Source organism: Apus apus, chromosome 1, assembly GCF_020740795.1.
Source record: "Apus apus isolate bApuApu2 chromosome 1, bApuApu2.pri.cur, whole genome shotgun sequence".
In the NCBI taxonomy this organism is placed as follows: Eukaryota; Metazoa; Chordata; class Aves; order Apodiformes; family Apodidae; genus Apus; species Apus apus.
This window is the reverse complement of record NC_067282.1, coordinates 31,571,842-31,598,726: the sequence shown is the minus strand read 5'-3', so window position 1 is coordinate 31,598,726 and position 26,885 is coordinate 31,571,842. Positions and strand designations below refer to the sequence as shown.

Here is a 26,885-nt window from a genome sequence, read left to right as displayed (position 1 = left end):
ATGCGGCGCGCCAGCCGAGACTACACCAAGTACTTGCGCGGCTCCGAGGAGCTGGGCAGCGGCGCCGCCCACGAGAGCGCTGCTCCGCCGCCGCCGGCAGCCCCGCCGCTGCCGGCCCACCCGCACCCGCCGCCCGCCTCCCGCTCCCTCCTGGCCGCTCTCGTCCTCCTGGGGCTGGGGCAGGTGGTCTGCAGCGTCGCCCTCTTCCTCTACTTCCGAGCTCAGGTGAGCGGTGCCTCTTGCCGTCGGGGCGGGGGTCGGGGGTCGGCGGTGCCTCTTGCCGTCGGGGCGGCGGCGGGCGTTGGGCGCCGGGGGCCGGGGTGTGAAGTGGCGGCTGGGCAGGGCGGCAGCGATCGCCTCGCTCCGCCGCCCCTTTCGGAAGAAGCGGAGGTGCTCGCGTCCGTGGGGCTGGGGAGATTGATCTAAAGATGGGCAGAGAAGGCTTTTATCTGGTCTGAAGTTGGCCCAGCTGGAGGGCTCTCAGGACCCCGCCAGGCCTTTGCCGTGTCCCTGTCACTGCGTCTGGAGGTGTTCAGTACCTGAAGGCGGCCTGCAAGAATGGTGGGGGGGGACTTTGTACAAGGGCAGTAGCGATAGGATAAGGGGTAATGGGTTTAAACTGGAAGAGGGGAGATTTGGGTTAGACATGAGGAAGAATTTCCTCACTTTGAGGGTGGTGAGACACAGGCCCGGGTTGCCCAGAGAAGATGGAGGTGTTCCGTTGCTGGAAGTGTTCCAGGCCAGGTTGGACGGAGCTTTGAGCAACCTGGTCCAGTGGGAAGTGTCCCTGCCCGTGCAGGGGAGTTGGAACTAGGTGGTCTCAAGGTCCCTTCCAACCCAAACCATTCTGTGATTCTAGGTAGTGCTGTGGCCCAGTGGCACATACTGGTGGTGCAGGGTTTCTCAGCGAGGTTGCATGTGAGGGGTCCCTGACTCGGGAAGCAGTTCCATGACCTGAAGTCTTGTGGGGCTTTGATTTTTAATGATCAACTTTCAGTTATTCACCAGAAACTGGTTTGACATGGCTGAGGTCTTTGGCTGTCGTAAGTGTTTCACTAGCAGGAGAAATGTCTTTAAGGAAAATAAATAATAATAACAACAACAAAAAAAAAGAGCCAGTGCACAACACTTCTTTGGATTGTTTGTCCTTCAGACTTCACAGGGGCACTGTGGAGCAGGGTCTGTGGTTGCAGGCATCAAGCAGAGGTGCCCACTGTAGCTCAGGAGCTTGTTTCAGGGAGAGAGGCATCCCTCGCCCACCAGGCTGCAAGTCTGCCATGGGATGCTTCTGAAGAGGCAGCGGTGTGCACAAAACGGAGCACAGAGAGGTGTTGCTGCTGGGGAGATAAGGTGGCAGGCGGTTAGGCTTTCAGAGAGAAGATGAGTCTGCTTCTTAGAAACAGCTCGGCTGGCTGGCTGGATTCACTTACTGCTGCATCTTTTACCCTCTGTGGCTGAGCCCTCTCGGAGGAAGTGGGGGGCTGCTGGCTGGTTGCTTCTCAGGGCTAGGTATTAGCTTTCTGCTTGGCTGTTTTGTTGGATGCTAGTTACTTCTGTTGATATGGATCTCACTGCCTTCATGGAAGTGGTACTTCTGTTGTGTGTACTTTCCATTTGAAGTCAGAGGGGAGTGGAAACCTGTTTCTTTCGGTTTACTTTCTAGGTAGATGTGCTTGATCTTGATGTAGCAGACTGGATTTCTTAACAATGTGCGCTCCGAAAACAGGTGTTGCACAAGTTTGTACCCACTTAAATGGATGAATGACTATAAAATATACAGTAATGCTGCTGACCATTTATTATACAGACCAGTTTATATTTTCTTACTGACAATGCCTTTGTGTTGCCATTTTTACAAAAATAAAATGGAACAGCAATACCATAATTAATCATATCCTGTGTGCTTAGAATAGTGATGTATGGTTTCTGGGACTCACTGTAAAGTATCCTAAAGCTACTTGTTTGCTTGGCAGTGAAATAAATTAATGCCTACTTCAGCTTGTGGCAGAGAAATGTTTTTCTGTCCAGATCTGCATGAACTAGAAAAGATGACCGTGTCAGAACTTACCTCATAGAAATGCACAGCTATGCATTGATTAGTAGGCTAGAGAGTCACTGCAATCAAAACAACTTATTAAAATATACTTCTTGAAAACTCTGTATTTCCATTCTCTTTACCTTCCACTGCCCTTATTAAGGACTCTTTCTGACAGGTTCATGCCAGTGCTTCACACAAGCCAAACAAAGGGGGAAAAGAGCTTTCCTACCATAATGGTTATTTTTCTCCTGCATTCTTGATTTAAAAAATTACATAATCTGGGTGTCATTCTGCATTTGGCAGCTTAATTTTCTTGCCAGTTTCTTGTTCCTGTAGATTTTGAGTAATGCTGTTGGATGCAGTCCTTTGTAAACTTAAACTTTTGAAACATCTAAAAGAGACGATGTAACTAGATGTAGACATGACTGAAGTCATTGCCTGAAAAATTTTGAATGGAGTAAATGTCTTCTTTGTCATTACTGAAAATTAGAATAATGAATATACTTTTAAGTAAGTACATGATTCACCAAAATAAGATATCATAATCCATATTTGTTCATCAATCTCCTATTGTGAAATAAGTTAGATGGAAAAATGTAGTAGGTCCTCATTTAACACTGTTGTATATTGTTATATATATATGAAGCATGATCCAACCCTTTTCTTTCAAAAAATATTGCTTTAAAATTTAGTTGTCTTAGGCCATATGAATTTGTACTTTTCAGTATGAATTTCAGCTATCTGAATTTGTACATTTAATAACAGAACTTAAGTATTGTGGTGTATTTCATTAAAATAATAGTAAGTTAATGGTCATAGCTGTGCATAAAGAGATTTGAATTATTCTGTTAATGAATTAACCAAATGTGAATTAGGAAGATTTGACTGTACAGGCTAAGATTAAGAAGTTACATGTTTTACAAGCTCTTTAAAACTCTGCCTAAGAGGCTCAGTGAACTCTGACTCAGTTTTACCATACACATTTTATCTGTATTTGCATAAAATCATCTGGGCTGGATCATGACATAATACGAGTTGAGACAATAGTTGAGGTTTTGGTTTTTCCTTAGTTTTGTTTCTTTTTTGGCCTGAGCATTTGGAATTTCACAAGACACATAGCTAAGACTGACACTGGATTTTCACGGGTAAACACGTTTGTGGCCAAGAAATAATGCAGCACAATGCAGGTGAGACAATGATCTGGTATATCTAAAAAGAAATAAAAAGTTGAGAATCAAATTTTACCAATGTTCTGGTAATAGTGTTCTGAAATGTAGAAACATTCAGATGTGCTGGCTTTTCTTTTTTGGACCATCTTACACAATGTACTGAATCCAATAAATTAAACATCTATAAATTGTATTGGTCTTAAGTGTTTATACTTCATGAGGTATATTGGCTCATGATGAATGAAAGTGCCATGGAAGTTTAGTTAGATACTTGGAGCAGCGGGAGATCAGGATGCAGTAGAGAGTTGTGCACAGCGCAAGGTGAGAGAGCAAAGTATTTTATTTAACTTTCATAAGTAAATGCTAAAGTCTAGTCTCCAAAAGCTTTGTTTTAAAACTTTTCTTTCTGGCCCATTTCCTTAATGTACTTAGATCATGAAAGGGTAGGAATTTGGTCTAAAACTGGCTGAACTGAAGGGCAATGGAACAAGCTGGAAGTGCTCAAATCCAAATTGGGGGCTGGATGTCTAACTCCTGTAGTTTAACCTAGAACTCCAATATTATAAATTTTTTCCATAAAAAAAAATAATAATAAAAAGTCTCTACAAATGTGGTGTTCTACCACACTGAAAAATTCACACTTTGATAAGTGGGGACCTGGAAGTCAAATTTTTATTGTCACTTGACGCATCTGTGGAATTCTGACTTTCTTAAGATTATGTGTTTAAAAAATGGCCTTTCAGACTTCATCTAAAGTTTCATGAACATTTTAGAGCAGTGGCTAACAGAAAACAGCTTGCTGGGGATCATTCGCACTTTTTGGAAGCCTGGGAGAACCCTTTCTTGGTGGTTGAGAAGTATCATAAGGTACAAAGGGATATTTTATAACCTGAAAATTGGTTTAAGTTTGAAAATAAGTGCAAGTGTAAATGCTAAACATTTGTAAGAAGTAAGTGCAGAATGGGATACTGTAACATTGCATAACTGAGGCAGTACTTAATAGGTAAGGTGGCTGGAATGCATTGTATCTTTTAAAATCAAACTGAATATTTTTATGACCCTGACAATTTGTTCTTTTTAATGTAAATTCATGTAGCCTTACAGTGCTGGAGTTCATTTGGCTGCCCCAAGTTAAGTGAAAAGAGTCCAGAGATTCAACTAGAATGCTGAAAATCAAGGGGCACCAAAAGATTTGGTCTGATTCCAAGGTCAGACACAATGGATGTATATTCAGTAGTAACACAGAAAAAGTAACCTAGACACTCCTCTCTTTAAATAGGTTAGTTCCTCTAGGGAATTAAGCTTACCCAATGTGTTATAAATCTTTCTCCAATGTTTTTGGTTGCATCCTGATTTTTCTTCCAGGTATTAAATCTTAAGGACTTCATGCTGAAGGTCTCTGGGCCTTGCACATTAGCAAGCTGCTTCCATTTTGGTATAAAATACCATTTTCTGGTATTTTATCTGGCTTAGAAGTTCTTCTCAGAAGAACTTTTCTGCTTGAAAGTTTTTCTGTGCATTGCTTCTTGCCCACAGTTTTGGTCTCAGTGCTTGGTAATGTCTGTTTACAGCCATGGTGGTTCAATACGTGTTCTTTACAAAGATGCAAGATGCAGAATTTCTGAGAATGCCTGTTCAGGCAAGCGAGCTAATTTCCTTGGTTAAATGTGGTGAAGACTAGGTATTCTTTGAAAAAGGTAAGGGCAATCAGGTAGGTTAGCTAGTCTTGACATCTGAGCTCCACCTTATCAAACACTAAATCTCTAGAGACTTGCATTTTGTGGGATGCCTGCACAGCTTCAAGTTGCCCAAGCTATCAGTTAGTGTTTCCACTAAGCCTTCAATCTTTTTACTGTTGGTGCAGAGATGCTGGCTTTCTGTCTTAAACCTTCAGCAGATAAACTATAATCTGAGTAAGTGCTCCTGTACAGTCTGCTGTTACTGTTCTAGCACAGTGTTGTGTGACACATTTGAGTGATTGCTGATGGGTGAGAGCTGCAAGTCTATGGTACACATGAGTTGTCATGATGGATACTCAGGCCTTTACAAATTTCATTATCTTTGTGCTGTAAAAACCAGTTTTCTTGTCCGCTTTTTGAAGATGTGTTTAAATGAATCTGAACCTGGGGTAATAGTCTCTGAGTAGTAGAATTACTGATAAAAATTAGTATCTATTGCCAGTTATTTCCTGTGGCTATCTATCATCTATCTTACCGTGTGTGTGAAGGGAGGAAGAGACATTCAGATTCTGTTGAAGACCCTAATCTGCTCTGTTCTCTAACAATCCCAATGTAAGAGGCTACATCTGGAATAATGGGTCCTATTTTGGGTCCCTCGGTACCAGAGATATATCAGCAAACTGGAGAGAGTCCAGCAGAATTCCTCCGTGGTAGGTAGTGGTTATAGTGTATTAGTGTACTTATAGGGATCAGTTTTACAGTAGATAAATCTAGTGCTGACTTCCTGCTGTTTCATAGAATCATAGAATGATTTGGGCTGGAAGAGATAGAAATTTCTTTCCTATGCTTGTCCCAGTACCAGCTCTGATGCTTGTCTGATGCCTGGAGTGAGCTGGTTTCGGGGTGCTAATCTTTCAGGAAATTGTATCAGCAAAAATTCCTCCCTGGTATTTGATGTAGAGGAGGAGGAGACTGAGAATCAGGAATGAGATTTTGTGGTGAAGAAGATGAGAACACAAATGTGCTAGTTTAGATTACTCAAGCTTTTATTTGGACCGCACTGCACTAGCTGACTTCAGAAATAATTACTGTAGTTTTTAGTGCATAACTCATAGCTGTAATGGCTATACACAGATTTTCTTTTGGATTAAGCTGTGTCAGGCCACCCCAGGAAGATGTTGCTGCCTCCAAGCCATTCTGTAACTCATCTCTACCTCTCTGCTCAAAGCTGTGGCATTTTCTGATCTTCAGGTGTACCTTTTCTGACCTGTTTCATTCCAAATCTGCAGGGATAACTGAGACAGCTAATCCAGGTCACAGGGGCTGATGTTGGTCTGAATGAATCAGGCAAACAGCTCTCATATGGAAACTTCTGCAGAAGGGTGGTGCTGGAGGAGGCAGCATTTGGTGTTACCATCTGTGCAACAAATGTTTCTCTGCAGTTGGTGCCTGTTGGGTGGCTGCCTGGCTGGTGCAGACTTAAATTCACCCCTGTCATCCTAACCTTATGCTTTTAAATTAACTTGGTTCTTTTTTGGGGGTAGGCAGTTGAATTTATTTTTGTGTGAACAAGTGATACAATGTGTTAGATTCACCCTGGCTGTTTTGGATTCTGCAAAACTTTCCTTTGATACTTGGTTTTGTTTGGTAGTACGTTAAAGGAAACTGAACACTGCTCAGGCACTATCCCTGGTGTCTTGGCATTCCCTCATCATGATTACAAATCGTGTATTACCTTTTGTAATTCATAGATAAAATTGTTTCTTCCATCTTATGTAGAAAGATAGACATAAATGTTCTTTATTAGACCAGCTGATACAGGTAGAGAACTTAGACAAGCTTTTGTGTGCACAGACCTTTCAAGCCTAAAGTAAAAGTGGAATAAATACAAGTTGAGAACAATTGCTGAGTGTCTTAGGTCATCTCTGAAAAATAGTGGTTAATATCTTTGGCCACCACAGTATAGGAAGGACACTGAGGTGCTGAAGAGGGTGCAGAGAAGGGCAGCTAGGCTGCTTAGGGCTCTGGAAAGAACAGGTCTTATGAGGAGAGGGGGAGGGAGCTGGGGCTGTTCAGCCTGGAGAAGAGGAGGCTGAGGGGAGACCTCATTGCTCTCTACAACTACCTGAGAGTAGGTTGTGGTGAGGCAGGTGTTGGCCTCTTTTTCCTAGTGACCAGTAATAGAAGAGGAAATGGGGTCAAATTGCGACAGGGGAGGTTCACATTGGATATTAGGAAAAATTTCTTCACAGAAAGAGTGGTGAGGCATTGGAACAGGCTGCCCAGGAAGGTGGTGGAGGCACCATCCCTGAAGGTGTTAAAAAACCAGGTAGACAGGGTGTTTCAGGACATGGTTTAGTGGTTATAGAGTGGACAACTGGACTTTATGACCTTGAAGGTCTTTTCCAACCTTGATGATTCTATATGGATAGAGACTCTGAAATAGTTTAAAAAGCGTATGTGCGATTGAACTCTGCCAAGGCATATCTCCTAATCCTTGAAATATCCTTCCAATTTATCTAACTGGTAGAATTCAGGAGTATTCTAAACTTACAGTTTAAAAGTGTCTTTGATTCAGTCACAAAGACTGTTTGCTAAAAATATCTTCCAGATATTCCAGATTAACCAGTCTTTGTCCCATGAGGCAGAAGTGTCTTGTGATACAGTTTTATCATCTTCTGGTCTTTCTGAATTTGTGCTGTCTTGCTTGGTGACTGTTTCATGCAGCAATATCCCACAGAATAGCAATAGCCCACAAAATAATTTCAGTGATAATTGGTTTCTGTTCTTCTCTTTCTCCTTTTGAAAATGATGTGCTAGATGTACATACTTGCCCCTAGTTCCTCAACTTGGTATCTTGCAAACATAGTTTTTACAGATAAGGTGGCTGTGTATGTTGCCTGCTAATAATTGTGATATTGCACTGAGTGGTTAAAAACTGCAAGTCAGGATTACTGATTTTACTATAAGAGTGGGATTTATCTTTAACTTTTGAAAGCCAGACATCCAGTCTAAGCTAATGAACTAGGCAGCTCCAGAAGATAATTAATTCTTCTATCTCACATGCTTGTTGGACTAAATAAACCTCCATGTGGGGAACTTTCTTCATCATTTGCACTGAAAATTTAGGTAATAAACTTAGCTAGATGCCTAATTTTTAGATGGTTGAAAATTCTTCATGACTTAAATGGTCTGAATGTCTCTTGGACAGACACTTAAAACTGTGGTTGTGCTTATATTTTTGTTTCAGATGGATCCTACTAGAATTTCAAAGGAACATGCACACTGTGTCAGAACACTTTTTGGACATCAAGAAAATACAGATTTGCATGATGCATCCTTTGAAAATCAAGAAGCAAAGTTAATGCCAGAATCATGTAGAAGCATGAAACAAGCTCTCCAAAGAGCTGTGCAGAAGGTAAGTGGCAGACTGTATGTTCTGGTATATAGCGCTCCTGTTGAACTAACAATTTTTCCAACACCTGTATTTGGAGATAAGTTCTAGAAAATATTTTCTGGTATTTGACTAATACCTGACATTGCATCCAAAATCATATTGTGTTTGCTTATGAACCTAATAGTAGTTAACCAGTTCTGTATCAAAACACTTTTCATTCATTCATTCATTCATTCATTCATTCATTCATTCATTCATTCATATTTTAGGTAACAATGAGAAAACTATTACTGCAGTTAGTTTATTGGTCGTTTTGACATTTGGATAGGCCTGATAGGTAGTAATTTATCCTAATATTTGTATAGGTTTGCCCACAGTTTGGATGTTCATAAAAAAGGACAGTTCCACACTTTTTTCAAAGCAGTCTTCTTGACTGTTTCTGAGAATATTCTCCCAAGTCAAGCTCACTAACAAGCAAAATACTGCCTGAAGGATGGAGGAGATAGTATTTGCTCTCATTTGCTGTTCTTTCTTACTGTTTCTGCAGCCCAGAATAGGGATAGTATTTCCTTTTTTTTTTTTTTTTTTTTTTTTTTTTTGTCTTCCCCTCACTTTGCCAGTTCTCTGTTCTGTGCAGACCTTTCCTGCACTGACAGAGGAGCTGCTTTGGCATAGCATGATAACAGGGCAGTCTATCCCCAGCAGCTGAGAATGAGAGCTTGATCACAAACCCAGATAACAGCAGTAGTCAGCTACTGAAGTCAGCTCTAATAGAGAAGCCTAGGCAAGCTGGATATATGTCACAATCATCTCTTACTTCATTTTACTGCCTTTAAGATCTTTGCATGTTCACGACAGCGTTTAGTGCTAATTACAGGCTATTTACAAGCTGAGTGTCTACTGTGCTATTTGGTTTTCCTGGCTTATATAGGTCCATTACTAATTCCTGGGTAAAACTCAGTTTTTCATAAAGGATACTACATTAGATTTGATCTGAACTCATATACACTTTACAGAATGAATTGTACTTGAGTTAATTATATGGTACTTTAATTTTGCTAGCCACCTCCTTGAAGAGCTTAAGGGGAAAAAAAAATGTTTAACTCTGTAGAGTTAGTTCTATCTTCTAGCATTTTATAGACTGCCTCATGCTACACTTATTTACACTTGTGTTCTGATACTAGACTGCTCATTCCTGCAGGTCCCATGACAGAGTAAAAGAGCTGATTACAGTAAGTGAATGTGAAGCCCTGTGTTTTGGTCATTTGCTGCTAGTTACTCAACAAAGGAATTTGCTTTAGTTAAGGCTAAATATCCTGCCATTCTGGATGGAGGTTAAATGCTGCAATGTCCGTGGCCAAGATAAGTAGTGAGTAGGGATAACTTTTTTGGCTGATGACCATTAGTTTGAGAAAAATAAAATCTCCCTTGCCAAAGTAATCAGTCTCTGAATTCCCTTTGAATGCAACAAAATGTGTTAAGCAGCTGGGTTAGTGTTCTGGATGCTTTGTCATCATATATTGATGACAGAGAAAAATAGGAAGATTCTTGCCTGGGGCTACATTTGCATCTTTTCGTTAAAATAAAGAAGTGAAAGAAACAGTGTTAAGGCAAAATTATACTCTATCATGTTCTGTGGGCTCTGCCTTTCATTGGCTCAGATACAATGAAAGGTCGAGATGCAGCTGAATCTTACTTCCAGTTGTGCTAGTCCTTTCTGTGTGAGAATTCAGCTAATGTGACTTGAAAGAAATTTCCCACCATCTGTGCTTTCTTCTCTTTCCTGAAGGAGAATCTAACCTGTGTGTGTTTTAAGAACCAGTATCCTTATTTGAATTGGCAGCATGTTAAATGACTGAAAGGGAACACTTTAAAATACTGTTTAGGTTTTGTGATTTTTTTCATCAATATTTTGCCTTTTGCAATTCAAGCTGTTCAGGAAATGAAAATAGACAACTTGTTTTTGCTCAGGCTTATGGTCTGGTTACAGCTTTTAGCTTACTGCACTGGTTCTCATCTGTTTTCTTTGCACACCTGTAGAACTAGTGCTTAAATCTAAAACAGGGTTCAATGTTGAAAATGAAAGTGCTTTTATGAAAACCAGTGTAGCAGGGCTTTAAATTTGAGTCTAGAAACATTCATCTCCTGAAAAAAGAATAATCAAATGTTTTCTTTTAATAAAAATGGTGAACTCCTTAATATATTCAGGATAAAAATACTGCTCAGGGGGCAGCTTGCTCAGTGGAAAGCAGATTTTCAGTACTGCATATAAACTTTTGAGCAAACAAGTAATACACTTTCTTAGCCTGTCTGTTTGCTTTTTTAGTTTTTTTGCATGTAACCCTAAAAACCTTGTGGGAGTCCAGATGCACTAACCACAGTTATTATGAAGTCTGTTATCAGCCTGAAGTAGAAAGGACTACAAACATGTATTGGGTCAATGCATAAGGGATTTTTCTTGGCAATACTCCCAGCTTCTAGCAGCTTGGGGAGTTCAGGCGTAAACTAGCCTCCCACATGGCAACAGAGTACTTTGCTAGACCTCCAGGGCAGCACTTACAGAATGCTATAGACTTAAGAGACATTTAAAGTGCATGTAGTTATGGACAAAGTTGAATCTCATGGGTGATTGCTGTAAGTTATTAAAATGTCACAGTTTCCATCCTACCAGCTTACATACCCTTTTTTTTTTTTTTTTCTTCAAGGAATATGCTACTCATTTGCAGAGAAGTTGTAGTGCTGATCTCTAAGTTATCTTCTGATGAATATAGGTTCATGTACTTTCTATTTCACTTCCTTCCTTATTAGCATACTTCAAGTTGCTGCATTTCCAGCAAGATAAGCAGGTACTTCTTCCTGGTATTAGCTTGACTTAAAGCACTCAGGTAGTAGAAGAAACAAATTCATGTAAGAAATTTGGTTGGTTGTTTTGTTTTGTTTGTTTGTTTTCTTTTTAAGATGCTGAGATGCTAAGGGTTAGAACCTGCAGCCCACTGTGGATAAGGAAAGAGCAGTTCCCAACTTTCCAGACACTTGAAGCATGATTTTAGCTTTTAAAATGTGGAAGTTTTGCAGCTTCCCAATGGCCTCTTAAATGTTTTGGATGAAGAAAGATACATTTTTCCTTTTTGAGACTACCTGCTTGTCTGTTGTTTAAACAGTGACTGTATGAAGTAGGCTGGAATATGGGAAGCAGCCCAGCATAGTGGACTTCGTGGGCAGTGAGCAATGATGCAAAGGTGTACAAGTGCAACTTATTGTAAGACTCTTTTAGAGTGGTGTGTTTTTTGTGTACAGTCTTAAAAAATAACAGCTTGGTAGTGCACATGATTTTGTGGGTGGAAGTTGTAAGAGAAGTCACTGGTAATATTTTATCTGAAGTTTTCTTGTCATTGTAACTTAGTGACAGGTTCTGTTGAGCTTGTTTCTGCTCTGTATCTTCTAGATACCAGAGGATTTTTATAGTCCCACTAAGAGGCCATATTTAGACATCTGGTATCTTCAGACATCCACTGAAAAATGTGGTCCTTGAGTCCTTCAAGACTCAGGACAGAAGCAAGTACAAGATAAAATGCTTTTCTAACATAGGTTGTGTATCAGCACCTTGGAACTGTAGAAACATGAAGTAAAAGATCAAGAGAAATGCCGACTTACTTATTCTTCAGGAGGAAACCCACAGCTTCATCTCTGTCTTGGGACTAGTTAATGTATTTCAGCTTCCTTTTGGAAGCCTGGGCAATAGAACAGGAAGGAATATCAACATTTAATGGGGCTGGTCTGAATAAAGAACTAGTCCAGTGCCTGGAGAACTTGGCTAATGAAAGATTTCTGTTTTCTAGCTACTGCCTAGTCACTTCTAATCCAATGACAAGCACACAGTCAGTGGGTGTGAGCCAGTCCCCAGCTCTTTGCAGTGTGTTAGTGTTGGGCTCCTGCATATAATCTCCCTTTTGTTCTACTGACACTTGTATTCCTGATTGCATAATAGCATAGCTTCAAGAGGAGTACAGGAGAGTTTCTGTCAGAGAGAGGTGCTCCTAGGAAACAGGAAAGTAGGCTCAAGACCACCAGGACAGGGAAAGTTGTGGACCAAACTTCCTGGGTAGCTGTTTTGCTCACCGAGTGGTGATGTTGCAGAGGAACAGCACCGCCATCAGTTAGAAACTAGCTCAGACTGCATTTCATGAGGACTGTAACCTTTCTGCATGGAAGATGAGCTGAGTCAGGCTGCTAGATCTGAGAAAATGAGGTACCCAGTTGCTCAAGCTAGAGCTTCTTTGGAAATGTGTGGAAGAAGGACTGTACTCCAAAGAAAAATGTAGGTTAAGAGGAGGATAGCAGTTGAGATTTCAAGGGCTATGCAGTTAACAACCAAGGGTTTGTTTTTTCAGTACCAGTTTAGGTAATAGGAGACTAAAATATACATAGCTCTTTTTGAATCTGCCCTGTAGGCTCTCCAGGCAAGGACTTTATCACATCCCCCAGAAGGAAAGGATATGAAAGGTGACTCCATATGTGAGAAGTTTCCATTAAGAAAACAAGGAAGCAAAGGAGTTTCCCCTTTATAGAGAAAGAGTTGGGAAGTGGGTGTGATGCAATAATGTGGTCCACCTCCCAGTTTCTTTTACCTTAAGTCCTGTTCTCATCAGAAGCTTTTGCTACTGTTCATGGTATCTAGTACTTGCAATTTTTTGTTGTCTTCCCACCTCTGATGCAGTTAAAGAGCTCAAGTGTGGCTAGAGGCTGATGCTGGTGTGCAGCTCCTAGAACTGAGCTTCATTTTCATGCTTCTAGAACTGACATTGAAGTAGGAAGATAAGAGAGGGGAAGTGAATGTAAATGCGGGAGGTGGACATGAGTTTTGCTTCTTTTGATGTTGTGATTCTTCTGGTTTTCTTCTCATCCCTACAGCAGAAAGCATTGTAATGATTCTTATCTACAAAATCAGCGTATCTCTGCTGAAATGCTATGCTTTGATAGTCATACTGCAACTTCCATATTGCTGTGGCTTTTCATTTTGGTTTAACATTTAAACACCTACTGGAAGGGGAAAGTGAGAGTAATAAATGCACCGGCAAAGGCGTTACAGATTTCATCGTGGCTGCAAAGTTATCTAAAAGCAGCTCCTAAGGTGTTTTCAAAGCAGGATTTCAGACTCTAAAACACCGCAGTGATTGAGAGCACAGTGGAACAATGCTGATCTGGCCAAATATGTGATATATTGCATATACGTGGTACTGAATCTGATGAACAGTAATTAGTGGGACATAAAGACAAAACAAAGCAACACTCGTAACTTTCAAAGTTGAGATATTATTGCTGTCTTCAGCAAAATGTTGCCTTTTACTAACCATCTTGATGTCTCCATGGTATGAGCTATTCTGAATAGCAAGTAGAATATTACCTCTGTTTTTTAGAAAACAGAGATGATGAGAATAATGGGGGAACAGGGGACAGAACTGAGGATTGAATATTATCAAGACTGTTACCTAATATTACCAAGACTCAGTGCAGGCTTGCAACAAGAACAAGCTGCTTAGATTTTTTAAAACTGCTGTTTCTGTGTTCTCTCAAGAGAAAAAGAGGTGAATTATTTAAAGCGAGGCTTTTTATGGTGCCTGGTGTCTGTTTCTTGTACCGTTCTTTGTTTTGGGTAAAATGTGTTTCATTCATGTTAAAATTCATCTGCAATTCTGAAGAGTGCATATTTCCAAATTCTGGCACCCAGACCAGATGTGGAAGATGCTTAATCCATCTGCATACCTTGTTAGAAGTGAGCTTTAATTACAAAGCCTTGTAATCTTGCAACCTTCCCTGTTAGTGGTCAAGTGTGAGAGTGGAGGCTTTAATTTACCTTGTCATTTGCCTCATCACAAATGAAATTCAAGGCTCAGCTTTCTTTAGTCAATAGTATGTATACACACTAGTCCCTATGTAGAACTGCCTCTTTTGTTACCTTTTGACCCCAAGTAATCAGTTAATAAACTCCATTGTTTGATAGGATGCATTCTTAGCAGTCATTGTTCTGTCACCATTACTTCTATAGATAGTGCAGTGACCACACACACCATCACTCCTATCCACCTTTGTCAGATGTACTGGGCAAAGGAAGTAAATTGATTGTGGCAGTTAAACTGTGTGTTCACATTATACATCATGTAAAGACACAGTTATGTATCCCGATCATCTGAATATACATCAGGTAGAACAACCCCCCCATATACATACAGAGTGTTGTAATTTTCAAACTACCTGCAAGACACAGTATTTTGAAACCAAGACAACATCAAAGCAATGTATCTTTCTCATTTTAGGAAGTCCAGCGTGTCATGGGCAGAACACCACCAAGACCAGAAAAAGGTAGGTGCTGGTTTATTAATAGAAATATTTGAGTTCTGCTAAACTTGTATTTCTGAGGTAATGCAATTCTTTTATTTCTAGCTGCAATGGAGGCATTAGGAATGGATCTGTACAAGAGAAACAAACCTGAGAAGCAGCCTTTTGCCCATCTCATTATTGATGACAAGAATATTCCATCTGGTAAGTTCAGTTTTAAGTGACTACTTCCAATGCTACTATAAATGTATTAAACAGTGAAGTATATGAAAATAGTTCAGCAATACCAGCAACAGACTGGGATTTCAGAAATGGCTTTTGATAGTGAGAAGAAATTGGATACACTGAAGGATTTCAGAAGCAACAGGCCTAATGTTAAAAGGAGGATAGCTCCCCTTTGCTTCAGGTGTCTTACATCAGTCTGTTACATGCTGAATGGCCTCAATTTTGAATGACCACTTTTCATGATCAAGCTCTGAAAGCTTGGTCTGCTTCTTTGTGCTGTCTTCAGGTGAGAAACTAAGATATTAGTTGAATGCTCTCCTCTGAAGTTTCTTATTTTCTTTGGCTAGTGGGGCCAAACTCACACTGGGCATCAGCTGTAGGTACACATACACACACGTGTGCACACATAAGCCATACATAAAAGGATATACCAGCACAAAGATTGGCCAGAATCCAGATCTTGCTGTTTGGAAGATGTTTCCCTTTCATTGAGTCTGAGATTTTTTGGTTTGACCTGTTGTAGATGAAGAAATGTGATGCTTTATTTTGTAAATTTCAAGAATGCCTATACCTTCAAAAGGTATTCAAGAATACCTTTTGAACCCTTCACAGCAACACTTCTTTTGTATGCTGAAGTGTGGTTGGATCTGTATTGAGCAACACACTGATTGTCTTCAGGGTAGATGTGGAAGCTGAGGATCTTGTATGAATGCACAACACACATCAAGTGCCCATCAGTATAAGAACTTGCCATAAAAGAAGCACATCTTTCATTTGAAGGTGTTGAAAACCTCGATCTGCAGTCCCAATGTCATTGTTTTAACTTTCCTGCTAATTTCCTGCCCTCTGTGGATACATTGCACTCTGATAGTATAGGGCTTAGTTTATAGCAAATGTTTCCCTCTGCTAATGGCATGTTGGAAAGGTTTTGTCATACTCCATTCATTATTATGTTGCAGGGCTGGTGTAGACATATCAAGACTCCCAGGGTCTTTCTGATGTTCAGACACACCAGAATTTCACAGATCAAAGATCATAGCATTGTATTTTGAGCAACAGGGTTTCTGGTCAGTGTGCTGACTCAAATGCAGTGTTTTTCTGAGCTACTGAGTAGGGGAAAAAAACTGTTCCTGTGGTAAGACAATGGATGGCATTTTTTTTAATGTTGCCAGAGCTTTTTTTTCCCTACCTACAGGTATCTTTGGTTTTGGAAATAACCACGCTAGTGCAATATGAGGGAACAAGACATGAGTCTGCCTTGGAACATTCTCTAGAGGAAAAGATTAATTCCTACAATTTTGAGATATCTTAGTATTGTTTCCTTTTTTTCCCTGGGGTACTGTCAGCTGAGATTTTTCTCTCTGTATTCTCAACACAACAATCATACTTCGTGTGGTAGAAGTAAACAAGAGTTTATTCTGAAGCTATCAGATGATCTCAAGATAGAATGGGGCATTGATTACCACTGTTGTCTTCCTCTGAAGATGTATACGTTCTGCAGTGCTGAACTCCTTGTTAATTAAGCTATGTGCATTGCTGTTTTATATAACCAAACCAAAGGGGAATGCTGTGTTGAGGCTTGAAATCTGAGATTTCAGCAGCCTGCCTAGTAATACTTTGATTTTTTTTTTTTTTTTTTTTCTGTTTAAAGACAAAGCTCTTCTGTACACAAGGGGTTATCTTCTTGCCTGGAGGGATAGGATTCTTCCTCCCTTCAAGTGCATTGGCATCTACAAGATCTGGAGCTTTATAAGCAGAGAGGTTAAACAGCTTGTCAGAGGACAGTCAGAACTTCTACAAGCTTTCTTATTAGGTCAAATGCCTCTTGACAAGTCAGATTTTGGCTTTTGACACAGGTCAATAGTAGAAGATGTAGTATCAGTAACCTTGTCCTAACATTTTGTCTTTGGGAGGATTTAACTAATTTGCTAATCATAGAGACAGATCACTTATATCTACAGAAGTGGAGTCTGTCAGTGTAACACTTTGTTAAATCCACCTTTTCCTGTGGTGAATTGATTTGCTGTCTACCTGGATGTTGCTGTAAAGTGTATTTCTATAGGGGCTAGCAGCTGATAATTTTTAAAGTTGTGCCTCACTGCATTAACCTTCTAGGGAGTGATGTAGCACATCTGTGGGTAATAGCAAAGGAGACATTGCTCTTGCTTTCTCCATTATTTTTTTTGTGTGTGTGGTGGTGGTTTTTTGTTTTGTTTTGTTTTGTTTTTTCCCCTAATGTCACAGGGAGCAGGAACTCTCAGAAATACAGTGCCTGTGACAACAGGCTGCTTTGTTTCTCCTTGGAACAGATCAACCCCTTACCAGTGTGATGAATTGGACATACTCCCTCCTGATTTGGCACATGTGGTTTTTTGCCTCTTTTGGAAGAGCACTGCCAGGATGTTAATCAGGAGCACAGCTTCTTCAGTCCTGGTGGACACTGCAACAATGAGGAGCTGCATCCTTATGGATACTTGGAACCTTGAACCTATTGGTTGTGAGGCACATTAGTATCATGCTCCCTGGTAGGAGTCAGTACCACTTGGCTGGGTGGCATAGAGGTTAATGATAGGCATAAAGGATGAAGAATTTCCTTGAGGGTCACCAGGAGTTTTTCTCTCCCATCCTGTTTCCTCTGACTGCAAACGACAATTTCTGTTTTCTTCCTCTAATTCCTTGCCCTACATGTTTGAAATCCTTCTAAATAATTTTATGCCATCTGTGAGTCTGGGCAGTTCTGTTCTTAGTATTTTAAGGTTCTCTACTGTCATCACTCTGAGCCAAAATAAACAATGTCAGGAAAAAAAAATAATTAGTCTCCATCACAGTCAAACAGGATTTTATTTTAGGGAGTTTGCCGCTATATAATAACATTTGAAGGGGCACTGAGCAGTGTTTGTGAGGGAACATGTTTCTTTTACCTGGTTCACAGTAGTATCAAGCCCCAAATGAACTTTTGCAGCTGGAGAGAGTGCAAGGGAGGGGGAAAATAACCCTTCCCAGATCTTGGTGTCCCCACCCATCATTTGGCTGCAGAAACCATGGTGGTTTGGCTTGCTGTGTGTATTTTTTAGGTTTGCTGCCTTAGGTTAAAGCTGGATGCTTGCTGGTTGCTTTTTACCAGAGCTTGCTATAAATGCTACCTAGGTTTTAAATGAAAACAGTGAATTTTGGTTTATAAATTGATTAGAGAAACTAGTCGCTGTTTAAAGGAGAAAATCACAAACAGAAGTAAATGTAAATGTTAAATATATAATTTGGTACGTGAATGGATACCTCTAGGTGTCTGTGGAAATGCTGTAGTACTCTGAGCTATATACAGCTACAGTTTTTGGCTTAGCTGTCCTTTGCCTCCAAAACAGTTTTTCAGAGCAAACAGTGCTTTGGTCTTTCCCTCAGCCTTTATTTATACCTGAAAGCTACTAGGATGCAAAAAAATTATCCATACAGGGCTGCTTTCTCCTCTGTTCCCCTCCCATCATCTTCCTTTTTACAAATTAATGTTATTGAAACCCATTTCTATTAGTGTTAGTTCATACTCACAAATATACAATACATTGTTTTGATTTGTCTTCAGTTACCAGAAAAACGATGTCTTATCTTGACTTTTTTTAAAAAAATGCTTTTTACCATGGAAAGTTATCATACTCATTTTCTATCTGACATTTTCCTTCTCTGTCAACATGACATAGCTTTATGTTTCCATAGTAAGTTTTATCACAGAAGACATTGTATTGCAGCATTTCTGACTGCCCCATGTCTTGGATTGTGTTTCAGAGTTTCTGATGTGTGAGCAGCTAATTTGGTACTTAAAGGTTCCAGTTTTCTCCCCTGCCTGTGTTTTGGGGTGCTGATTGGTGTTTCCACGTTTGGGTGTATTACCACCAGAAGTGCTGAGACCCTAATTGCTCCTTCCATTAAGGGTTGCATGGCGTAACTCCTACCAGTGCTTCTTTGTGCTGTGCTGCTGGGTGTGGAATGCCTCTTCTGAACTCTGAATTGTGGCAAAATGCCCACCTGCCTCAGTTAATAGCATCATAGCATTATAATTTAGGTTGGAAGGGCCTTCCAGAAGTTATCTAGGCTAATCCTCTCTTCCAAAAACCTCTTGGCCTGTCCCTCCACCTGCCCAGGGTGAATGATGCGTATTCCCCTCAAAACGAAAACAGAGTGAACAAATTTCACCAAAAGCACCTCTCAGCATCTCGGTTACAAGTGACTGTGGCACCTCTTTTTTCTCTTCCTCCGTTTTCATGATAACCATGCATTCCCACTAAGGATTTAGATTATAGGTATGATTCATAGATATTTTATTATTTCTTCAAGATTTCTACTTGATGAAGACTCATAACTAAAAGGTTTACTTGCCAGGTAAATAAAACCTGCAGAACAACTCCCCGGTGTGCCACCTGTCAGTCACAGCATGCCAGCATGCCTTTCTGTTCTGTCATATGTATATGTTACTGTCCCAAATTTCTGATGTAGCCCTCCTCTAATCCAGGCAGTAATTGCTTCCCTATTCTTCTCATCTTGAAGGTAGCTCAGGCTTCTTGGAGCAGAATTAACACTGTGCACAAGAAGCTGGACAGCTATCCCCAGTGTTTCAGAGCTGTATTCTGGTACCCCTATCTCAGCATCTCTTGGAGGTGAATAATTCCAGGTTAAGAGACTTAAGATTTTAGTGTTAGTTCCAATTAATTGTAAGCTTTTCCGAGGCACTGCAAAAAAGTCTGTTTCTCTGCATGATTTTTCTTGTGTAATTTCTACCTGGCTGTACTGGAGCCGTAGGGGAACAACTATTTATGTTCTACCTTTGACAGCCTTTGCTTTATTCTAGTCTTTGTGGAAGAATGCCAGGACTTATTTGTACTATCAAAGTATTCCTCTCACATGCAGAAGTCGCTTGCCCTTGGTAGTTAAAGAAAACTCCTAACTCTCAAATTCCCCTGTCCCTACTTCTCCTCATGTCTTCCTGCACAAAAAAAAAACAAACAGGAATCATCTTTTTAACTAATCAAATATACCTGGGGCTTTTCCCCAGCATACTTTTGAGCATTGTTTGTTCTGGGGCATATCTTGATATGTGCTTGGAGGGGAGGGCACTGGACCCTGCCATATGCCATGGAAATGTTGGTGGAAATAGATAGTTTTGATTTGTTGTTGGGAGAATAAGGTACTAAATATTCCAAGCAGGTGTTTAGATGCACTGGGAGCCTAATGTGTAGTTTCTTTTGGTGGACCTACTGCTGTGGGTGCCTTAGAGCGAGAAAATGGGGTTAGTAATGTGTGCTGAAAATTGCTAGTGGGTAGGAGGACAAGTTGGCCAACTTTCATCTGTGTTATGCCCTGTGTTACACACTGAATAAATAAATGGTAGTGGCTTGTGTGTATCAGGAAGGGTCAGGGACTGTGTGGCTGTCTCAGGACAGTGCTGTTTCCTCTGTGGCCATGCCAGTGGGCCTTGGCTGAATATTCTCCTCCTGCTGTTACTTGTTTCTGCAGACAGAGGCTGTGAGATGAGGGGGTGCTATAATGGGATGGTGGTGAAGCTGGGGAAATGGAAGGGATTGTGGGATGTGTAGTGCAGGGCATGCTCCTCAGTTCTGACAAACCTCTACAAAATACATGTGCTGCAGCAGTGTTATCTGGGCTGGTGTTGCAGATTGCTTCTTAGCACCGTGCCACCAAAACCAAACTGAAGTGTGAAATGTGACCAGGTTTGGAAGGAAGACTCAAATTCTTTCTCTCAGTGCCTATCTGACCTCCTGCCAGGCCATCTCTTGGCACAACCTTAAGAGTAGAATCATAGAATATCCTGAGCTGGAAAGGGCCCATAAGGATCATCGGGTCCAACTCCCTCCTCCTTGCAAGACTACCAAAACTAAATCATATGACTAAGGCTGTTGTCCAAATGCTCCTTGAACTCTGACAGGCTTGGTGCTGTGACCACTTCCCTGGGGAGCCTGTTCCAGTGACCAACCACACTTTTCATGAAGAATCTTTACCTAATGTCCAAAAAACCTTTTTCTAATGTCCAAAGAACCTTTTCCTAATGTCTGGGATCTACATGTAACATCATCTTAGATATGACCAGCTTGAAACCTCCAAGAGATGGTATGATGTGGATACTTTATGGTAACACCCAGGAGGTGCCTTTTGGATCAGAGTTGCTGGGGGACATTTGTACTCATATATGTGAAGTCAGCTTTCTGTGTCAGTGCTGAGCTGACAAACTAATCAAAGCATTTCCAGTCTCTCAACTCCTTTTTGTTCTCCTCACAGAGCATTCAGTCACCTTATCAGATAGGGGACAGCTTCCTGTTTACGAGGCCACCATCATGCAGGCAGAGCTGAAAGGCTTAGTGTACCTGTTAGAAGGAATTAAATAATACCTGTTTGCATATGTTAATTCTATTAATCTCTCTTTTTGATAGTCAGACTTAGTAACTGTTGTGCATCTATTTTGATTCCCATCTGTATGAAGCTCTATGGAGAAACAGAGATAATATAATAATTTTCTTTCCTCATTTGTGGATCTGCAGCTTAAGACAACTTGAAGGGGACTGCTGTCCTCTAAGCTTGGAATATCAGCTCATCTTTTCTAGTTTGAAACTTAAGACACTTTCAAATAAATAAATAAAAATAAGGGGTGGGAGGGGGGAAAGAAGACCAATGCATCCAGGATCACACCTGTCTTCCTAAAGCTCTTTTTTCAAGACCTTTCACTAGATATTAGACAAAGAATTGGAGTTTACCTTCCAACTAGCTATAATTGCTCAGCTATAGGTATTTGTACAATTATCAAAGAATTAGGATTGTATACAGGCCACTATTCTAGATATCTAGGACATCACTAAACCAGATTGTGGAGCCTTATTCTGGTACAAAGATTGTTTTTGCATTGAAAGATTTGTTATGTCAGTTGAGATACTATCTAAAGTCTAGGCAACTTATTGTGTAGTACTAAAGATACAGAATTGTTCTGATTTTTCCTCCATTTTTTTGGTGTTCTCAAATGAAAATATATTTACCTTTGTACTGCTACAGTCACAAGAACATAAAGTATGGGAAGGTTTCATAAGCTTTATCTTTGGGGAATTATCAGTTTAACTTGTTTTCAGATCTTGTTTAGTTCTTCCTTGAAAACAGCTGTAGGTTAAAGACTGATAGCAAGATTTACTGTTTTTTCATTAGTAACTTTTCAAATTCCTCTCAAGTATTTGTTACTTGAATAGAGTTTTGGGTGGAACACAATTTCTATACCGAGTTTTTTGCATGATTATTTATCATAATCAAACAATGGGCCAAGCAAATGTTTTGCACTGTGGTCCAGCAGCTGTTCTGGTGGGAGGGCAAACAGTTACAACACAAAGCAGACCAGATCTGGCACTACGTGATGAAAAAAGAGAGTTTCTTATGAATTTTTTATCATAGTTGTCTAATATTCACTTTAGTCTGTATAACTTGATTCTAAAGTCGCAGGGTTTGCTTTCAACATCTTGAGTTTTGTTAAATGTTTATAATTAATTGTTTTTTTTCCCTCTCTCTACAGGGACTCGCAAAGTGAACCTCACGTCCTGGCATCATGACAAAGGCCAGGCAAACTTATCAAACATGACATTCAGTGATGGGAAGCTCACTGTTAATCAAGATGGATTTTACTACCTTTATGCCAACATTTGTTTTAGACATCATGAAACTTCTGGAAACCTGACTAAAAGAGGCCTTCAGCTGATGGTGTATATGATTAAGACAAACCTTAAAATAAGGCGCTCTGATGTGTTGATGAAGGGAGGAAGCACCAAATACTGGTCAGGGAATTCAGAATTTCATTTTTATTCTGTCAATGTAGGAGGGTTTTTTAAATTAAAATCTGGTGAAATGATAAGTATCCAGGTATCAAACCCATTGCTACTGGATTCATCACAAGAAGCAACTTACTTCGGGGCATTTAAAGTAAGGGATTTAGACTGAATACTTTTGCAGTATGAATATGAAAATTGTTTGGGTTTTTACTGGTCCAGATACAACTTGAAGACAGAACTGAAAATATTTTGCAACCCAATTGCAGCTCTGTAAGCAGTAAATCTTTAAAGACATGTTTTTGCCCTGTGCTGACTCCAGCAAGAGTCCCACAAGTGCACAGGAGAGCAAAATTACATAGTTCTCCTGACTCAGTCTTATAGGTGTTTTACTTCTTTTGTCTCCACTGGCTCCAGTAGAGTCAATGAAACTTTTACATTGGTGTAGTTAAAATCAGAGCAATTAATGTTATTGAACTTCTATTTCCAAGCCCTGACTTTTTCAGCTGTGCTACTTGTACTAGTTTTGGCTCAAACATGGGGCAGGACAGAACTTGGCCCCAGACTTGCATTTAGGGCTCAGTTTTGCTTGGGGTTGAGTGTCCCGACCCTGAGACAGCAAAGATTGTGAAGGTCTGACTAATCTCATTGTGTTTGATTGGGCTTTTCACATGCTTAGGTAAGCCTCTTCTTGCTTTGCTGGATTAGGGTTGGTGAGCCCAGGCTGTGGCAGAAATGAGTTGCAGAATGCCTAAACAGTTCAACTTCAATTTTTACCTGATTAAAAGGGCTATTCCAGGAAGAAGGGATATCATCTGGCCTCACAGTTCTGAAAGGTTAATTACAGGTCACTTGTATTATTGTTGCACAATTAGTTACAAATATAGACTGCCAAAATACAGCATGTCTTTAAAGTATTACGTTGTGCCAGAATCTGCAAAGATTTTTTAGACAAAAAAGTATGTATTTTTATATTCTGTAATATCTAAAGTTATATTTCAGGTGTAATGTTTTCTGTAAAAAAAATTTGTAAATTATATTGTCCTATAGTATTTGATACAAAATATTTAAAATTTCTTGCTGTTTGTATATTTAATGTTTAAAACTGTTTTTAATGTACAGACATGTTGAACTGGTGCACTTTTTAATCCCAATGGGAAAAATTGCAGCTAGAAGAGGTTGTTTGCAATTAGCAAATGTAATATATATCTTTGTTCTTTTTAACTTAATAGATTTATGTTAAACTTGTCAGTATTATTGAGGGGAGGGGGGGAAGGCACACCAATGTCATGAATAATTACACCAGAATGCTGGTCACTGGGTGCCTTTCAGACATGGAGGGTAATTGACATTACAAAGCTGGCATTACCTAAAAAGTAAAAAAAACCCCAAATTAATTGTTAATAAGCCACAGAAATGTATTAGGGATTACTCAACAGGCATATTTTCCTACAGCAAAATCTGGAAGGTGGAAATTCCAGTTTGAGATGTCCCTGCTTATGGTAGGGGGGTTGGACTGGATGATCTTTAGAGGTCCCTTCCAACCCAAGACATTCTATGATTCTATGAAAATCTGCATGTGAGTAATGACTTCTTTAGCTTAGCTTCCTGAAAACATGAAACGTATGTCATTGCATTTCCTGTTCTTGTCTCCACTTCTAGCTTTTAAACCTCTGCACACACCTGCCAGATCTGGCAGGTGAATGGCAGGGTTAGAAGGTATTTGTACAGGTTTTATGAGACCAGACAGCTGAGAACAGCTCAGCCCATATGTATTATTTGTCAGTGGCTGGCCACTGTGCATATTAGCCAACAAATTAACCCGGGGAGCCTCCTAGCTAGCTGCAACATGTGTTGTTGCTTTTATAGTTGCTTGGCCAAAAGAAGTAGGTGGCTTGAATCTGAAGGTGGGTATGGAGGACAAAGGAGAGAGCTGCAGATACTACGGGTCGTGTTTAGAGCATGTCTGGGCAGGGAACAGCAACTTCATGGGGAAGGAATGAAGGAGGTTTTGGGAGTATTTGTACTCTAAGGATGTTATGGGGAAAACCTGCTCTTTAATGTGGTAGGAATCACAGAAGGAAAAATAAACAAATCTGTAGGAATTGAGTCTTCATACAAATCCTCAGGCTTTTTTTGAAATAAGAACCGAGTTGAATTCAAGCAATTATTTTATACTATATAATAAACATTTATTTTTAATGTTAATATTGTTTTCTTACAAAATACATTTCTAAGAAAAAAAACCCACAACTTTGTGATTTCTCTGTTTTCCTGTTTCCCTGTATTTTTTGTGCAGCTTTGATAATTTTGTTCAGAACATGCAGGCTGAGTATGGTGTAACTCAGTCAAGAAAACGGAGTCGCAAATAGACTATTTTGAGATAATTGTAGTGAGCTTTATGCTCCAAACATGCATCCATCATTTCAAGTGGGTTTATATCATCAGGGGTTTGAAATTTAGCTGGACATGAGGACTTCCAATGTATGCTTTACACCAAACCATTGTCAGTTCAAAACCAGAAATGACTGAATAATCTGGGTAATTTATTTTAAAATTTCAAGAGCTACAGGTCACACTCCAAGACTCATATTTTTTCCACTCCATTGACAAGCTGGGGAAAAATGTCCACTCTATGTGTCTGTTCTGGGGGGTTAAGTCTCCCTCTGGGGAGGCAGACACGGGAGTTCCAATTATTTGAAAGTTGAGTTAAGTGCATAGTAGTTGACCTTAGCAAATGCTCTGCCTAGAGATGGTATTACATGAAGGAGAGGAATCATCAGCACTGTATGTCATCTGAATGACAGTGGCTGTGGGCTATGACTGTGTGCTAGAGAAGGTCACAGCACCTGGAGCCTGTGTTGAAGCCCCTGTGAAGGCACTTGTTGGTTACTTGCACATCCTAAGACACCAGAGGTTGATAAAGGGCTTCTGAGGCTCAACTGAGCGCTACATCTGTGCTCACTAGGAGTACTGTAGACATCTGGATTTCACAAAGCAATATGGGGTTTTAAATTTGTGTGATGACTTTGGGGCCTAAATGATTTGGGGCTTGTTTGTTTGGGGTTTTTTGCCTTTGTGTCCTCTGGATGCAAATTGTCCAGCTAAGTGATGAACTAGGTGGCAAGGATGTAAAATACTCCTTGTGGGGCTATATAGGCTACTCTGGGGATTATAATTAGGAACCATGCTCTGGATATTATTGTATAAAATAGAAAATGAATAGAGGTTCTATTCTGCCTATCTTTTCAATTGGTTCTTTTCAAGACAGTTGCCTTGGCCCTTGCTCCTTCTCACCCTTACGTGTGTTTGAAAGGAAGCAGGAATCTTCATATAGATCTGTTTGTTAGCACAGTTTGATTTTATTCATTTTATCAGAGCAGCCGCCAATTGAAAGCTTCAGCAGTGTCATTTGAGGCAGCCGGGGCATTTCTGCCAAGATGATAAAGTAAAACCACCTGCTCTAGCACTGACCTTACTAAAACCAAGTCATGTCCCAGAAGCATCTATTCTTTTCTGTCTGCTTCATTTATTTGGTTGCTTCATCAGGACAAAATTAATAAAAAGACCAGAGTATTCAATTAATGAAGAGAGTTACCTTGAGAAGAAGGTAATGCTTTTTTGGCTAAGAAAGTTACATGTGATTCCTTATTTTATAATCAAAACATAATTTTGGTCTGCGGATAGAGGATGATTATTTGCAGAAATTAGAAGTTAAAAAAAAAAAATCTTACTTGTAAATGGTTTATTTGGAATTCAGTGTATTTGTGTGCACGTAAACATCCGTATGTTCTTACTGTGTTCTTGCTAAAAAAGTAAATTTTCATACATGGGGTTAAGTTTGCATATTTTGGCACCTGGGTACTCCTCTTCCCCTGTCTTGCCCCCCCCCCCTCCGCCTTCCCAAGCTCTTTCCAGCCACTGAGTGTTTCTTTTTCTGTCTATCCCACTTCCTTTTCTCTGGCTCCTTCCAGCTGCCAGTGTCTCTTGCTCACCCCACTCTCACTGACTTACAGCTCTTTTTCCTGGTGGTAGCAACAGTCTCGGGTCAGATCTCGGTATACTTTCCTTTCTTTGGCCCAAATTCAGGTGGCTTTTCTGTGTCTTTGAATGGTAAACAAGAAGAATTGTGTTTGTAGAAGATTTTTGAAGCACTGTGGCAAGGGCTGAGCTGGATAAGAATAAAGAAAAATAGTTGGGGAGTATGGAACCAGCAGATCAGACACACGAAGCAGTCCA

The 26,885-nt window shown here is 40.2% G+C and overlaps 1 protein-coding gene across 1 annotated transcript; it reads left to right on the top strand.

The window, feature by feature from the left end:
* On the top strand, positions 1 to 23,606 carry TNFSF11 (TNF superfamily member 11). The gene is made up of 5 exons (XM_051626621.1): positions 1 to 225; positions 8,137 to 8,304; positions 14,598 to 14,643; positions 14,725 to 14,823; positions 22,397 to 23,606. Exons 1-5 carry the CDS (start codon positions 1 to 3, stop codon positions 22,816 to 22,818), a joined length of 960 nt encoding a protein of 319 aa, XP_051482581.1. The 3' UTR covers positions 22,819 to 23,606.
* Positions 23,607 to 26,885: the final 3,279 nt, after the last annotated feature.